Source organism: Numida meleagris, chromosome 20, assembly GCF_002078875.1.
Source record: "Numida meleagris isolate 19003 breed g44 Domestic line chromosome 20, NumMel1.0, whole genome shotgun sequence".
Taxonomy (NCBI): Eukaryota; Metazoa; Chordata; class Aves; order Galliformes; family Numididae; genus Numida; species Numida meleagris.
Window position 1 is genome coordinate 4,508,464 of NC_034428.1, and position 16,165 is coordinate 4,524,628.

The 16,165-nt window shown below is 51.6% G+C and overlaps 2 protein-coding genes across 7 annotated transcripts in view; one reads left to right on the top strand and one right to left on the bottom strand.

The window, feature by feature from the left end:
• Positions 1–1,658, bottom strand: part of FBXO42 (F-box protein 42) — a 39,568-nt gene extending 37,910 nt beyond the window's left edge. The window contains exon 1 of the mRNA XM_021417535.1: positions 1,499–1,658. The gene's annotated coding sequence lies outside the window, so the exon portion shown is untranslated. The remainder of the gene's footprint in view (positions 1–1,498) is intronic.
• On the top strand, positions 3,354–15,271 carry SZRD1 (SUZ RNA binding domain containing 1). 6 transcript variants are annotated; one of them, XM_021417542.1, is made up of 5 exons: positions 3,403–3,505; positions 5,815–5,868; positions 11,528–11,577; positions 12,454–12,705; positions 13,324–15,271. In XM_021417542.1, the coding sequence occupies exons 1-5, from the start codon at positions 3,455–3,457 to the stop codon at positions 13,424–13,426; spliced, it is 510 nt and encodes a 169-aa protein (XP_021273217.1). In that variant the 5' UTR covers positions 3,403–3,454; the 3' UTR covers positions 13,427–15,271. The 6 variants fall into 6 exon arrangements, with proteins under 6 accessions (XP_021273219.1, XP_021273218.1, XP_021273217.1 ...); XM_021417541.1 differs by having other exon boundaries at positions 3,408–3,505; positions 12,451–12,705; XM_021417544.1 differs by lacking the exon at positions 5,815–5,868 and having other exon boundaries at positions 3,354–3,505.

Below are 16,165 nucleotides of genomic sequence, written 5' to 3' on the forward strand. Positions count from 1 at the left end.
CAGGCTGCCTCCACTGGAGAAGCCCAATGAGATTTCCCCAGGGAACCCTGAGGGACACAGCCTAAGGGAAAGCAGCAGCATTCTCCCCCTGTTCCAGCACAAGCGTAAGGAAAACAAAGGAGAATTGAGCAATAAGGAATAAGGAAATGTGGAAATAGCTGGAAACTTGGGAGAAACTCACCACTAACACCTGGCTCAGGGGGTTTGGTTCTCCAGATGGACAAGTTCCCTGAGCCCAGGCTGGAGGTGCTGCACTGTGCCATGCACCAACGGGGCACTTTGCGAGGACATTGCAGCATCATCAGCAGTTCAGGGCTTTGCAAGGCCACCTCCAATGCAATATATTGATCCAGGCTCCAGGATGCGAGTGATGACAGGAGGTGGCTGCTCTATCATTACGCTCGGGTTCCAAATTTAGGTCAGCAGCATCTCAGATGTAATGCGTTTTAAGCAGATTCACAGCCCTTTAGTAAAGGGAAGACTTCTACCAAGATGAAAGCTATCTGTCCACACATATAGTTACAACTCTTCCGCCAAAGCTCTTCCAGCTGTAGCATAAGCCAGTCTTACTAACGATAATTAAATCTATTTGACTACAAATGACACCCCCAGCACTCAGTGGGTTATCTTACAAACACAAAACAGCCCTACGTTACACCATACTACAGATGCATTTCAGTTGAACAAGGCTTTGCCGACTTCTCTTTTGTTCTCCCTCTCAACACGAATTAAGTTTGGCTCACACTGAGGCTCCGCTCCTGCTCACAGCTTCTAGAAACGCAAAGCCTGAGCTCCAAAGCCTGGAGCAGGGCCCTTCCCTCGCAGGGACACAGCTCCGCGGGGCTGCGGCAATCAAGAAGAGCCGTTCCCACACCACAGGCAGGAGAACATCAGCTGCGAGACAATGGGGAGCGATGCAGAGCTGAGGGACACGCAGCCCAGCACAGGGCTGCCTCCACGGGAAGGACTCGGAGCACGGCACAAGCAGGCCACGAAGCGAGGTGTGAGCTGCTCAGCGTGGGAATCCGCAGTTATTTGCTGCTCTGGGAGCCTGGCTGAGGCTCACCTTTGTGTTGGCACCGATAGACCTCAGTGCCCCCTCGGGGGACAAGGAGCATCACAGCACAACTCAGCATCACCCGACTGCCGCTTTGGGGCGGAACCCCGGGCTTTGATCCCCAAAAGAGCCCCCCAGAAACGAGGGGCTGAGGACGGAGACCCTCAGCACGGCGACAACACCCCTAGGGGGAGGGAGGCTCTGCCCTAAATATTCCCTCGTAAATAAAGGGACGCGGACGGGGCCGGGGCTCAGCCCCATACGGGACCCTCACGAAGGGGCTCAGCCCCCGCACGGCGGCCTCAGCCCCACACAGGATCCTCAGGGGCTCGGCCCCACACGGGGCCCTCATGCTCGGCCATCACCCCCCGCAGGGCTCGGCCCACCCCAAGGGGCCGCTCCCTGAGGAGGGGCCGCTCCCGCCCCGCGGTCGCCGCTCACCTGCTGGGCCAGGCCGGGCCTAGGCCAGGCCGAGCCGAGCCCTCACGGCAGCCGGTGCCGGGGCCGCCGCGTCGCCGGGGTGACGGCTCGCACCGGCGCCGCCATCTTCCCTCAGCGCCGCGGCAGCCGCCGCTCTGGCCGCGGCAGAGAGGACACTGCACATGCGCCACCCGGCCCTGCCTCACGTGATCACGGAAGAGGGAGGAGCAAATAGTCACGTGGGGAAGAGCGCCATGTTGGGAAGGTCAAGCCGCGCCGCCGTGAGCTCTTTGCGGTGGGAGTGGGTTGCCATGTTGAGTGCGTTCCAAGGGGGCACATGGGCCGTCCCGCCGCCATGTTGGGAGGGGAGGCAGGGCGAGGCCGCCATATTGGGAGAGAAGGGCAGCTGTGAGGGGAAGGTTGGCAGGGTAGTTCCCGGGCTGCGGGTGCACGGTGCGGTGACTCTGTGCAAGGCCCGGCAGAGCACCAGAGAATACAGCTTCTGTTTCCTTTTGGAAAAAAGCCAGAGGATGGGTAAGAACAGCCTGATGATGCACCCTTTCCTTCCATTCCTCATGCAGCTCCGTTTCTCCTGTGTGACCCATAGGCCTGTGGCCACCCAGGCTTTCAGGCCTCAGCCAAAAGAGCAGAGATTTGAGGATGTGGACACCAATGAGAGCTGCTGCAGGGCCACGTGTGCCACTCATGCTTCTATAGACAGCATCCCTCAGCAAAACTACTGAGAGGATTCCAGGGGTGCCCTTCCCTGCCTTCAGGATGCTGGAGGAGAGGAAGGCTGGTATAGGGCAGGAGCCAGGACTCACCACAATCTGTGTATTTTTCTGCTTTTAGTTTTTAGGAAGCTGCCTGCCATCTGCTAGCAAGGTGCAGCTCACAGATGGGGTGTCTACCTGGTGTGTTGAGGAAGTTTACAGGATTAAGGTACAAAGGAAAGCTACCGTAACACATTGTCTGAACATTGCTATTTTAGGGTGCTGGAAGAGGCATTGAACTCTGTAGTGTGTGGATCTCTGCTCCACAGAGCTGATCCCTGTACATTTCTGTCCTTCAAAGCCCAGAGTGGTGTGTGAGTGCATGAAGAGTGGGACAAACAGCTCACCTTTCAGGGAGATAAGCCTCATAAATTCAAGTTGGATATTAGGAAAAACTTCTTCTTAGAAGGAGTAGCGATAGATTCGAACAGCCTGCCCAGGGAGGTGTTGAGTCACCTTCCCTAGAGGTGTTCAGGAAACATGGAGATGAGGCTCTGAAGGACATGATTTGGTGGGCATGGTAGGGATGGTTGGACTTGATTATCTTAGAGGTCTTTTCCAACCTTAATGATGCTATGATTCTAGTGAGTCTTTAGCAAGAACTGAAGGCTTTGAGTTGAAGCTATCCTTCCTGCTGCTCAGGATGATGCAAGCACTGAGGGTTGAGATGTAAAGTGAGATAACTAAGGATGACAGAAAGACACACAGAGGCCCTCCAATGAATTTCTCTCCTCACAGCACCCAGACAAAACCCAATCAAAGCTAGACGTCGGTCAGAGCTTTGCCAGGCTTTGAAGGTGCTGTGGTGGGAGCAGCCCTATCCCCACTGCTGGACTGACTGCAGGCGTTGCGGTGAGAGGTAAGCCTTGCTAAAACTTGGATTCCTGCTCCGCCCAGAGGGTGACATGCGTGCGTTATCCGTGTCCCTCTCCCTACCGCCGGTCCTCCCGCCCGCCAGGGGACGCCAGCGCGCCGCCCTCCCCGCCGCATGCCCTCCCCGCCGCACGTGGCTTCCCGCAGTTGGCCACCACGCATGCGCCGCGGTTCACCGTCCCCGGGGCCACCCGCTGCCTCGCAGTGCGCAGGCGCAGTGGGCGTACGCCGATTGGCAGAGGCCGTCGGGGCGCAGGCGCACGGAGGAGAGGGGTGGGGCGCGCATGCGCGGGTCGTGGGCTGGCGGCGGCGGCGGCGGAGGGGAATTAAAATGGAAGATGAGGAGGTGGCCGAGAGCTGGGAGGAGGCGGCCGACAGCGGGGTGAGGGCGGCCCCCGGACGGCTGAGGCGGAAGAGGGGGCGTAGAGGGAGGAGTGGGGGACGAGGCGGCGGCTCCTGAGGAGGGGGCTGGCCGGGAGCGGCCGGTAGGCCTCTTAAAGGGGCCGCGGCCTGGACGGTGCGGGGCTGCGGCAGGGGTGTGGAGCCGTGCCCGGTCCGCACCGCGACCTCTTGGCCCAGCGGCGGGGTGGGAGGACGCGGCCGCTGCTGCCTCGCCTCGGACCTGACTCAGCACGCTGTCTCAGCGCTCCTGGGGCTGTTGGTAGGGCCCTGAGTGCGGTGAGGAGCTTGGGGCCCCTCCTGGGCAGCCCCCTGCCTCCGATAGGCAGCCTCGTGGCTTGTGTTTGGGTCCTCTCGTGCTGAGAGGCTGCAGACAGTTTCTGCATGCTTCCCTTGCATAATAAAACAGTAACTTTAGCAGTAGTGTGGGCAGGTGGTGTGCAGGGGGTTCGTTACTGGGCAGCCCGAGAAAGAGAATTGCATCTGTAGGGTGAGCTGCTGTTGTGGGGAATTTTGTGGGCTCGTTGACGTTCAGAGGGCAGAAGGACACTGTAACAATTGGCTCTGCAGCAAGAGGACGGCTTGGCTCTGGTCAGCGACTGCTGGAGGAGTTGGGTTACAGCTGGGGAGCAGGGTGGGGGCAAAATAGAACCTGTAATCCAATGCCCTCACCTGCAACGTGCCAGGGAGGGCTGGTTCTGCTGCTAGCACCATGATCCTGTGATAATGGGAAACCTTGTGCAGGATGGTGGAGTTAATTCAAGTGCTCATTAAGTCGTTCCATGTAGAGACATTGCTTGTGGTTGGGAGCTGATAATAGCTGAGCTCTAGAGTAATGGTTTAAAATTGCAGGGCTGCTCAAATCCCAGGCACCAGTTGTCTGTCTTGTTTGTCCTCACAGCTTGTACCTTTTGGTGTTCTTTCAAAACCCTTAGAAGGGAAATCTCATTGCCAGTCCTTTCGAAAGTCCCTTTCCAGCCAGTCCCAGCTGCAGAGACGTTGCACTTGTGCCGCTCAGTGGAGAGCAGACAGATTTCTTTAGGAGCTGACACCACACTTGCAGCTGCTTTTGCAGTTGTCCAGGCTTTGAGTGTCTGTAAAAGCACATGGAGTAAGGAGAAAATTGAGCTGTCTCCAGTGGGAGTTATTATTATGCAAGAGAAGAGATGGAAGCTGTCTTCTAGCAGCCAAGATATTTTAGAAAGGTCATGCTGCAGCCTGCAGGAAGGCGGCTCTCTGCCCTGCTGATGGCTACAGGAAGTTTAAGCTGGGATGGACCTGTGGGGAGGTGGACCTGCTCTCACCTGGCTTTCTGCTTGAAACAAGCAAGTGCTACTGGGGGCTCTCTGAGTCACTACAGCAACTATTGCTGCCACAGTCAGATTCTGAAAAGGGGAACAGTGCAGGAAGGGGAGCAGACAGCGTGACTGACATCAGTTGTTAACAGTTGAAATATATTTGAGGGGCACCTGCTTGTCTTATTAACAAACCTGCTGCAGTGAGCAGGCTTGAGATCTGCTGCATTAATGAGGTGGATTTTCTGTTGAAAGCATAAGTGAAAAACTGTGCAGGGAGAGCTTATGAGTTGGCCTGCCACTGTAATCGTAGTATTGTTTTTGTCTTAAGGAGTTTGCTTTGGCTTCTTTCACCTATATCTTAACCTGGCATGCATTTGAGACAGAGCCTAACTTCTAGATATGATAGCCATGGTCCAGAGGAGTATGCAATAAAACAAAGATAAAACGTACCATGCCAAGGAGCAGCTTTAACTGTATTCTAAACACTAAGCAGTTGTGAACCTGACTAGTTATTCTTCAGACCCTTCAGCACATATTTGAGGAAACAGGAGAAATGTAGCAAAGGAGATCCACGGTTCTGAGTATGCAGCTTTCTAATAAGCCACATGAGAGTATTCTATGGAACAGAAAGGATGCTGAGATCTTTAATGCTCATCCTTCCCTTTGTATGTGTGCCTCTTGGTGCTAGGCTCCTAAATCAATAAGACTCCAGATCTTGAACAGTGTGCTTCTCAGCAAGAGGCAGTTTTGGGCTGGGCAGAGGTGCTGTGGCTTCCTTAGTCATTATGGCAGCTCATTTAGCTTTTGTAGATTTGACTTTCAAAACAGACAGTGCTGAGACCTTAATTCGTTGAAGGGAAGCTGGTGCCCTTTGAAAGGGGAAAAGCCCAGATACCTGATACAACTTATCTTTTGGTCTTGATCAGTCAAAGTAGCTATAAAAAAGATAGTCGATTTATTCTTTTTCTTAATACGGCTTCTGTTTGTCTTCTAGTTTTGTGTCATCAGAATTACCCGGCGCTTGGCAGCTCAAGGAGCAGCTTGTTTGGTATGTGCCACCCCGAGTGACCATACACTAAGCAGAAACCTCTGCTCCATTAGCTTCCTCTACCCCAGGAATTTTGCAGGCAGGGGGGTGTTATGTGTGAGTTCTTTGTACCAAGCTGATGCAGCAGAACTTTGTGGGGCCAGGAGATCTGGCTAACGAGGCTCTGTATTGTGCAGCTGCATGGTGTGCAGGTATTTGAAAAGTCTGAAATGGAGAGGTTTCGTTTGTCAGTGAGTTATAGGGGGGAACTGGTGTGTGAGTAACGAGTGAGCTGTCCGGGGTTGTCTAAGAGACGTGTGGCAGGATCGAAGTGTGAGGCATCAAAGACACAGCCTGGGTTGGTAACCACAAATATGACTTAATGCATTGCTCATTTCTCTTTTGTGTGGCCTACGTGGCTCTCAGGAAGAGGGAAATAACAAGAGGGAGGCATGTTTTTGAGCCTGTTTACCTGGTTAAACTAATCATTGCACTTCAGATGGGAAGCCATGCTCCAAAACTGGAGTGGAATCCCCATGTCCGTGGATCACAGAGAGCTGGGGGTGTGTGTGGGCATGGAGATTGTCTGCTGGCGTTGCTGTGCTCTGGGAGGGCCTGATGCTTGCAGAGCTCCTTTCTGCCTTCTCTGCACGGATTGATGTATAAGTGATAGGTGGAAGCAGGCTGGGCTTCCTGCTTTGGATTTCACCCTTCAGCAGAGGCAGGTGAATCATTGGTTGCGAAGGGTTGCATCTGGGTTTTGGCTGGTGTTACTTCTGTTGCTAAATGTGATCAAAGTACACAGAAGTCAAAAGGGAAGTATTTCGGAGCATAACGCTGTGACCTCCAGCCCGTGTAGCCTGCTAACTCCTTGTGTGATCAGAGGACAAGTCAGCAGGGTTTGGGCACTCTTTCCTTGCAGAGTAGGGCCGTGCCTTGGAGAAAAGCCCTGAGGATAACCAGTGCTTTCTGCTGTCAGGAGGAAGCACCAGGAGGGGCACGGGGTCGCTGTGATTTCTGTAAAACATTGACCAAATATTTGCTCTAGGTATTTGTAATTGGTCAAAAATCTTGAAACTAGGAAACAAAACTTTCTGTTCCTCAACGTTGCCCAAGCAGAGACTGTTTGATAAGAAAAGAGCTTCGCTGGCTAGGAATAAACAGGCACCTTAATGCCACAAAGCCAGCATCTGCCGTGGGATGTTGCTGTGAGGCAGCATCACCTGGTAGCAGTCTGTGTTTGCTGCCAGTTTTAGCAGCACGACCTTGATGAGCATCTGCCTGTGCCTCTGAACTGTGATGGTGGGGAGGGAGAAGAAACTGCAGCCCTCTTAAATGCTTCCCCCTCTGTCGTGCCTCTGCCTGGGTAAGGAGGAGGGATCCCTTGCCAGACTTGCACCTGAAAATATTCTTGTGTTTTGTAGCTGCTGAGAAGCATTACCTACCTGTGGAAGATATAGATGCCACGCAGCTAGAAGGAGCTGCAGCTTTCTTGGCATCATGTTGGGTACGGTCCACTGCCAGGATTATCGTAAGCAGAGTAACTTGGCAAATTAATTAATGGAGCAGTCTGCCTCCCACTAGCCTGAGGAATTGGAATGTTCTAGTAATTAACAGATGATTTATATATCTTCAGAGGAAAGAAATGAGTAGCTAGCGAGGAGTCAGTTTGCTACCTGGGGATTGTCTGCTTCTGCTCTCACTTGGGGGTATTCTCAGGGTACCTAGCGGTGCTTGTGCTCAGCAGATGAGGCTCCCACTGCACAGATGTGGGAGGATGCAGCTCCACACTCATTCCCTCTTTCAGGGTTTGACCTCACACTCGGTTATTTGGCAAGGTAGCAGGTTGTATTCAGAAGTATCCTCAGCAAATACATCAAAGAGCGTGGTTAATGTTTTTCCACAGCTGTGTATTTGAAATGTTATCAGCTTTTGAAGAGAGTACAGCTTCCTCTATCAGTAGCAGTTCTGAGCTCCATTGTGGCCTACTTGGCGAGTATCTCCTCTGGATCTCTGTAAAGTGACTGGATTTTATAGGCAGAGAGGAGGAATCCTGCTGGTGTAAGGGATTTGGAGGAAGCTGAAGTCTTTGCTTCTGCTAAAGCATTGTCATAGTTACCCAGCAAACCTGGAAGAAAAACTGCCAGCAGTTACTTTGTTATTCCTTTCCCCCCAGCTTGGGCTTGCTGCCTTTTAGACCATTCAAAGGTCTTTTGCTGGCAGCTGTCTGAAGGGTAATTATTTACAAATATCTGACATACTGTAGTTATCCCAACCAAGTGCTTAAGGCAGCAGTCAGGGTTAACTTGGGGTTCTCTGCTTGTGCCTCCCTGCAAACTGTGATTCTGTGAGTCTGTCTCAGGAGGGTTGGGTCTAAGTAGGTTTGTTTGCCATCCTCACCTAATTGCTTTCCAGGAGGTACGCTGCGATCCTTCCATGTGTTGCTGTTTTTTGTCTGGGGTGGAAAGCTGGTTGTGATGGGTCTGGAGCTCAGCTTCCATTACATCCTCATCTACCAATGCGGCTTAAATGTCAAAGAACAGTGTCTTCTTCATGCTGTCTGCTGGGTCCCTTTTAGCATCTAGACATAATAGCACTAAAAATAGTTTGTTGAGATTCTTTGCTAATCTTTGAGAAGGGTGTTTATAGAGCACGGGGCCGTGAACGATGCTTAACTTTTGGTTTCAAATATGCTTGTTATGGAAATAAAAGCTAGGAGAGACTCCTTAATGCATTCGCACCATCAGAAGATTAATAATTGGTTTTGTACAATGTGACCTGTCCAGCTTGGTGTCCTTGAATGCTGTGTGGGATCACGCCTCCTCTGAGCGCATGCCTTTCGCTTGTTGTAGTGCTTCTGGCACTTGTGCCATAAGTCAGGTCCTAATTTTATCTTGTTATCCACAGCTCGATGGCAAGGCAACATGAGAGAGAGCAGTGCAAGCAGAATGACATCAGCAGGCAAACAGATCTGCTGTTTCTGCTTCTTGAGCTTGTAGCTGTGTGCAGTGTGACCCCCGTTGTGATCTGCCAACTGTGTGTCTTACTAATGCCTGGGGTTGCTTTGGTGATCAAGGGCTGCCCATTTGAATTGATAATGCTCTCCAAATCTCCTTCATGTCTATAGTATCACAAATCATTATGGTTGGAAAAGACCTCTGAGATCAAGTCCAACTGTCAGCCCATCACCACCATGCCCACTAAAATATTAAGCATCAGGAGTTTGCAGTGATGTGGCTTTTGCGTAGGAAAATACAGCATCAGTCTCCTCATGTTATAGCTGCCAGAGGGGGTGAGAGGCAGCAGAAATGCCAAGTGCTTGGTAGTTGTAGGAAAGAGTGAAAATCTGGGTGGTGAAGGGCTCGCTTGGGGTATACTGGTGGTAGGTTTTGAAGGATTCCTTGGAACACCCTTGCATATAGTGGGTAAATTAAAGATGTGTTTCTTTCTGGACAAGGAAGCTGTAGATTCTGGCAGCAGAGGATGTAGACAGGACGTCCCTGGTGCATGAGAGGTTGAAGAGCTGCCCAGCAGCACTCGATCACTGTGACAGTTGCATTAATCAGAGTGTTTTTCAGGTGATGGGGTTGAAATGACGCTTTGCAATTACAGGATCTGGCCATCTGAGGTAAAGAACGTGACGTTAGCCCCAGGACTGACTCACAGAGCCTACAGGAATGCAGAAACATGGCTTGGGTCAAAGCCACCTCTCCTCTGCCAGGAAGGAAGAGAGGAGCAGAACTGGATCTCCCTTATGGCTCGCTGTGCCATGGGCAGTGCGTTGTACAGCCAACATTGGGTGCTGTGGCTGAGGGTTGGTGTGCTGCTTCTGCTCTCGGTACTTGCTGTATGGCATTGGAAAAATCCTCCTTGTGTTATGAATGAGTGGAGATGCTTGTGACTTTGCTCCCTGCACCCCTCACCAACTTGTGAGGTATTTATGGGGAGATATTTAAGGAAGCTTCATTCCAGACAGCCCTGGGGTCGGGGGTGCTGCCACGTATTTGAGTTTGAAAAACTGTTCTATAGTAGGATGTAACCTCTACTGGTGGAGGGTGGACAGATGAGCTAACCCCCTGGCCTTGGTTTGGTTGTCATTGTTTGTTGCCATCCTTGGCCAGGATATCCGCTTCCGTGCTGCCTTCCGGGCTGGCCATTCCTCCATCCATGTGGGCAGGAGGTTCCGTCCTCCTGAGCAACATTGAGATGGGATTTTCCTCTGAAATTCGAGTCTCCTTGAGAAGGAAGGAAGCTGCAGGTGTGTTTGCCCTCAGCAGGGGGGTTCAGCTGAGATTTGGCCTTCGGCTCAATGCTGTGTTGTATTCCTAGGATACAACTGTGGCCTCCTCATACAGAGCTGGTTAGAAAATTCAATCTCTCACCCAACAGAATTTTTTCCTGAACAACTCAGAACCGTCTTTTTCTAGATGGAGGATACTGTGGGCTGCACGTCCACGAGTAGCACCATACTTTGGCACCGTGTCGTGACTTGCATTCATTCCCTGCTCACTGGGGAGCTGCTGTGCAAAGAAGTGTTGGGCTGAGGGTGTGGGGAGTGTAGCTCCTTGCCAGGCTGTGCATGCTTCTTGACAGCAGGGCAGGCTTTGCTGGCAGCAGGCTTGTAGTGTAGTTAAACAGATTGACCTGAAAAGCAGTGTGACTGCATCCTGCCAGGAGCTTGACCTTTCCTGCAGCATTACCAGTTATTGGCTGGTGAAACTGGGACACTCCCAGGTACTTTTTTCCCTCTTCACTGGTGGTTAAATAAAACACATTGCTGTTTTGGAGGCTCTTTTATATGATCAGCAGTCATGGGGATCTGAAGATAATGGTGAGGTGCAGCTTGCTGGGATAGGTTACTCAGAGGTTGCAGGGGCTGAGAGCTTTATTTAGCAGAGTTTCTCTGTATAATTGCTCCACATGCAAAATGTAAACACCTTTGGTAAGGTGGGTGCAAGCTTTCAACAGAGGTCAGCAAGCTTAAAGCCACACTTGGCTCTCAGGAGTAATGAAGACGTCTTTCCGCGTGTTGATTGACTTGGCAGCTCTGTTGCAAAAGCAAAGGAGAAGTATAGGAGGAAAAAGCACGGTTGGGTAGTGCAGCTCGGTGAGTCTCTGGGTGCAGGTTGGGCAGGGCAGGGATGTTTTGGTGAAGGCGGGTTCTTGCAGCAAGCAGCAGGAATGCAGACCTGCCGGCTAGTCCTCGGGATGGCTGCAGACCCTGGGTCTGAGCTGCTGTGGGTTGTCCCAGCTGCTGCTTCCAGGGATTCTCTGGCAGGGAGGTCTGGTGCCAGTGCCCACTCCATCTGGGAGCACCTTGCCGAATGTTTCTGGGGCTTTCTTCTGCCCATGAGAGAGCTTTCTTACCAGCTGAAGTTCTGAAAATGAAAACTGCCCTCCAGGGGAGATGAGATGAGCTCCTCGCGGCTGCCATTCCACCCTGCTCTGCAGCTTCAACCTGCTGTAGGTGTATTCATGCGTACAGTGAGTGCAGTGGCTTTGCTTTCCTCTGCCTCTCGGTTAGCAAGTCATCCTCGGATTGAGGGGTGTTCCACCTCTGCCTTTTACAGTAAGGCATCGCTGTATCGAGGAGGGAAACGAAAGGTGTTTGCAGACAGATTGATGCTCTGATCTCAAAGACGAGCCTTCATGTTTTTATTTCTTCCTCCTTCCTCTGTAGGAGATAGACAGACGGTTGGAAAAGAAGCTGAAGATCACACAGAAGGAAAGGTAACTATGCTGTGCGGTGTCAGTGGTGAGAAATGAGGAATCTGTGTCGATGCCACTAGGGGGCCCCTCCGATCTGTAGCAGAGTCATGGAAAGATTCTTGGGAGTGATTTTATTTCAGAGCCGGGTCTCCCAGTCTGGCTATAGCTCCAGCTATGATGAAGCCATTTAAGAAAAAGACACTCACTGGAAGAAATGAGTGAGTCAGGTAATCGCAGCTCATAGCTTAAATTGGCTCACTGTGTCTTGCATCAGGAAGACTTAATTTTCCTGCTTGTTTTGGGTTGGAGTGGAGGTGTGTTTGTTATTGCCTCCTAGCACAGATATTTCTAATCACTTCTGATGCATCGTTTTGTTTGTTTGTTTCCTTTTGATTGTTAACATGCCACTTAGGGTCATGGTATTGCTTCTCTGGGATTCCCACACCCACACAGCAAAAGGTCAGTGGGAACTGAAACAGGTTGGGCCCAGGCTGGCCCTAAGGCCTGCCAAGGGATGGAATTAAGCTGCTTACACCAATATCTTTGAAGATGCGTAAACACTTTTTTGGGAAAATCTTTAGTGAATCAAATCAAAAGTGAGGTTGTCTCTGCTCAATGTCTCCTTTGGTTGAGTTTAAAGATGCTGAACGCAGCAGAGGTTGGTGTTTTCTGTCTCTTGCTGAGCCAATCTGCAAACTTGCAGATTGCCACTAGTTTAGGGTTACAGATATAACAAGGTCTCTAATTATTACAGGCTGCCTCTTGGTCATGGGAATGACATCTGACCGTGAGGAATTCACACACAATTAAAAGCGTGCTTGCAGTAAAAATAACTACTGATCAAACGTGTTTTCGTTTGTTTATTGTTCATATATATATATTTTTTTTAAACAGTAGAAAATCCAAATCTCCTCCTAAAGTGCCGATCGTGATTCAGGACGACAGCGTTCCTTCGGGTCCCCCCCCACAGATCCGGATCCTGAAGCGGCCGGCCACCAACGGTGTGCTCAGCAACCCCAACTCGGCCACCAGACCGGCGTTCCCTGTGAAGTCCCTGGCACAGAGGGAGGCAGAGTACGCTGAGGCCAGGAAACGAATACTGGGCAGCGCCAGCCCCGAAGAGGAGCAGGAGAAACCCATTCTAGATAGGTGAGAGCAGCCTCGGCGCTGGGGGCAGGACAGTGACATCTTTGTGCGTGCTCCTTGCAGGGGGAAGGGGAGGTGTGCTCCTCGTATTGTAAAATGGGGCCAGCCAAGGGGAAAGGAGCATTTTGTTAGTAAACACAGCAACCTACGGTTCAAATTTTTGGCAGCTAAAGGAAGTGCTTGTGCGCAGTAAGCCAATAAAGGTTATCTTCAATCCTTGGGAGAGCAAGCTGGGAAGATAGAGAGGAGTGCAAGCAACCAGAATTATTTTGACATGACGTTACCTTGTCTTGGCTTTGGTTTTGACTTGAAGAAGCTACTGTCTGCAGATGGGAGAGTTAAAAGTAAGCACTCTGAAATGAGTACGGGTTGTTTAAGGCCTCTCCTTTGTAGCTGTAGCGTGGGTCTTGGCTATTTGGGAACAAGACTTCGAAAACTTCAGGAAAGAAATGAAGCGTCAGTTTAGTTTTGGTCTTGTTCCCTTGTCCCAGGGAGAAATGCAGCAGGTCTGTGACAATTGTCCTGCAGCTTCCCACCAAAGCAAGTGCAGGAGTATCTGCTGAAGGCATACGTATTACATTCCACAGATATATTGCATCGTCCTCTCCTTTCTCCTTGCAGGCCAACAAGGATCTCCCAACCGGAGGACGTCAGACAGCCCAATAATGTGATTAGGCAGCCCCTGGGCCCCGATGGTTCACAAGGCTTCAAACAACGCAGATAAACGTGGGCACGAGAGGATGCTGCAGAAAGCAGGGTCAGCCGCCACGGGTCGCACTGCTGTGGCGGACAAATGGACTTGAGCAAAGGGAACTACCTGGTTTACTTGCACTGTGATCCCCTTTGCTCTGCCCACTGTGACCTCCAACCCCACGCACTGTGACCTCCCCGCTCCACGCACTGTGATCGGCAAACTGACGAGGGCTGTCCCCAGTCACTGTAAGCGGAAAGGGGAGGGGAGGGTAAAGGACTCGGACAGGTGCAAAGAGTCATGTGTGCCACTTTGGTTGAAGCTAGTGCCAGCAATAATGTTTGTTGTACTCAGAACCTGGGATTTAGGGGAAAAAAAAAGAAATGGGAAGCCTCCCCAGACACGCATTTTGTCTTCATCACTTTAAGAGCAAGTTCTGTTTCAGAGGGTATCTTTTGATTTTTTTTTTTTCCTTTTGTTTCCTGTTTGTGTATCGGATTGACTTTCAAGGGAGTGCATGGAAAGGGTTTTAACTGTTTAGTTCGTTTTAATTGAGAGAGGTAGCTAACTGTTTGAAAAGGGATTTCACTAAATTCCTGCAACTTTAGTGGTCAGGGTTTGACAAGCTTAGCTTCTTGTTCTGTGTTTCTACCACTGCCAAGCAAATTGGACTCTGGGACGCCCAGCCTTTCTGCTTGCCATGGCCTGGGAGCCAGTGGAGTCCAATGACAATGGTTTGTGTATTGCACCCGTTAAAGCTTGGCTAGTGTTTTCTGCTGGCTTGAGGAAAAAACTTTAAATACATCTTTTTGTATTTGGGGAGAAGGGAATGTCGACAGATCCCATGAAAATGCCTGCTGTGTGGTTACTGCTTGCAGCAGAGCTGAACTGCAAGGAGCTAGGGCTCTGCTGCATCTGGACGTGCAGGCTAGGAGGATAATAGTGCTGTGTGGCTCTGATTTGCTCCATGAAATAAACCCATGGCGAAGAGCTGTGTTCCGTCCAGCCCACGTTTGTGGCTGACGTAACGGCAGGGAGCGGGACGGCCGCTGCTCCAAAGGTTGAAACCGAAGTGGCTTACAATGGACTGAAGGCTCTGATCTCTGTTACGGTACGAGCCGGTGCTGTACCTGATACACACGCTTCTAGAAATCACAGACATCGGGGAACAAAATGTGCTCGATCAAGTCCGGAAACCTCCCCATCGTCGTACACTGTGGGTGATAACAGCCAGCTTTCTGCTAGACTTCAGGGAACGGGTTGCTCTTGCTGCTCCTGCTCCTGTGAAGAGACAGGATTTCAGGCAGCTTGCGGGCTGAGAGCTTCCCAGGACGGCAGCGGTGGAGGAGAGCCGCGAGGAACCGGTGTGTGTCACAGGATGCTATTGAACGTGGATGCTTCCCCCGTGCGCGGTGCTGTCTGTCCTAATGCACGCTAGACAAAGCTGACCTATCAATATTGCTGTCTCCAGGGATTAGATGAACACTAAGGCTCTTCTTGGAGGGGATGTAATGGCGGGTGACTTCGGGCACGGAGGCGTTTCTGCGTGTCATGAAGATCTCGACTGTTCATTCAGCTGAAATGGCCGCGGGCCGGCGGATTGCTGTGTGCTCAGTACCTAGAAAATTACTGTTGTTGGCTGTCAGAGGATTATTCTGTACGGGTGCAGTGTTGCCGGATGCTTTGTGCTTGGCAGATTTGATAAATGAGCAAACCTGATGCCTTCTGCCTGAACAGAAGTGACTGTGCCATGCCACGTTGTATGGGGAAACTCCCATCCGGAAAGGCGTGGATGGAAATACGGCTTAAAAAAAAAAAGGTAAAATAAAACTACCTGTGTACAAAAAGATGGCATCTGCTAGAATGTCGGTTGGCTCATTGACCCCATGTCACCCTCCACGCGAGTCCCTGGAGCCTTGAGTGACTGGTGAAGGAGGATGGCAAGGTGGGAAGGGCAGAAGTCTTGTCCCACCAGGATCCCGACCCATCTCCGTGGCTTTAGAAGCTATAATCTTGCTGCTTACTGAGCTCCCTCTCAGGCTGGAGGCATCTGTGGAACCGTGTTTTTTTTTTTGTTGTTGGTTGGTTGTTTTGGGTGGGTGGGAGCAGGAGGGGAGAAGGACATTAGCAATAACTGTAGTCGCCGCACCTTTCCTTAACGATCGCTCGATAGCTTCGATTCCAGAAGGCCAGCGGCTGGCAAAACAACCCCAACCCCAGCTCCTGGCGTAGCTCCCGCTACCTTGCCAATGTTAGACGTCTCCTCCCGTCCGTCAGGTGCCTACCACCCCTTCTCCTTGCACACCCGACCTTGTTCTCCAGCACTGACCGCGCGCCGATGCCTCAGCCGTGGCGGCTGCTCCCGACCTGCGGGCAGGGCGAGACGGCGGTCCCGGGGCACGCGCCTTCCTCCGGGGAGGGGGTGGGGTGGGGGGGGGCCGAGGGCTTCTCCCGCCGCCCTGTCAGAGCGCGCCCGAGTATGCAGAGAAACATTTTATAAATTGTATTTTCAATAAATGTGTTTAAACTTTTCACGGCGTGGTTCCGTCTCGTCGCTTGGCCCTGTCCCCTCTTCCCCTTTCCCAGCTCCTGCTGTCTTCAGCGGCATCCATCGTCCGCAGTTGGCCGTGGTAGCCTTGGTGTCACCCTGAGGGCTGCCCTCCGTGGTTGTGAGGTGTCATGGGTGGGATGAGGGACGTCTGTTCTCTTTGGGCCGCGAGGGTTGGGTGCGTGGGAAGGGAACGCAGAATTTCCAAGCTCAAGTGTGGGGAG

Coding starts and splice junctions, on each gene's coding strand:
- SZRD1 (XM_021417541.1), top strand. CDS start 3,455: ATGGAAGATGAGGAGGTGGCCGAGAGCTGGGAGGAGGCGGCCGACAGC. Junction 5,869..11,527: donor CTCAAGGAGCAGCTTGTTTG/GTATGTGCCACC, acceptor CTTCCTCTGTAG/GAGATAGACAGACGGTTGGA. Junction 12,706..13,323: donor GAGAAACCCATTCTAGATAG/GTGAGAGCAGCC, acceptor TTCTCCTTGCAG/GCCAACAAGGATCTCCCAAC.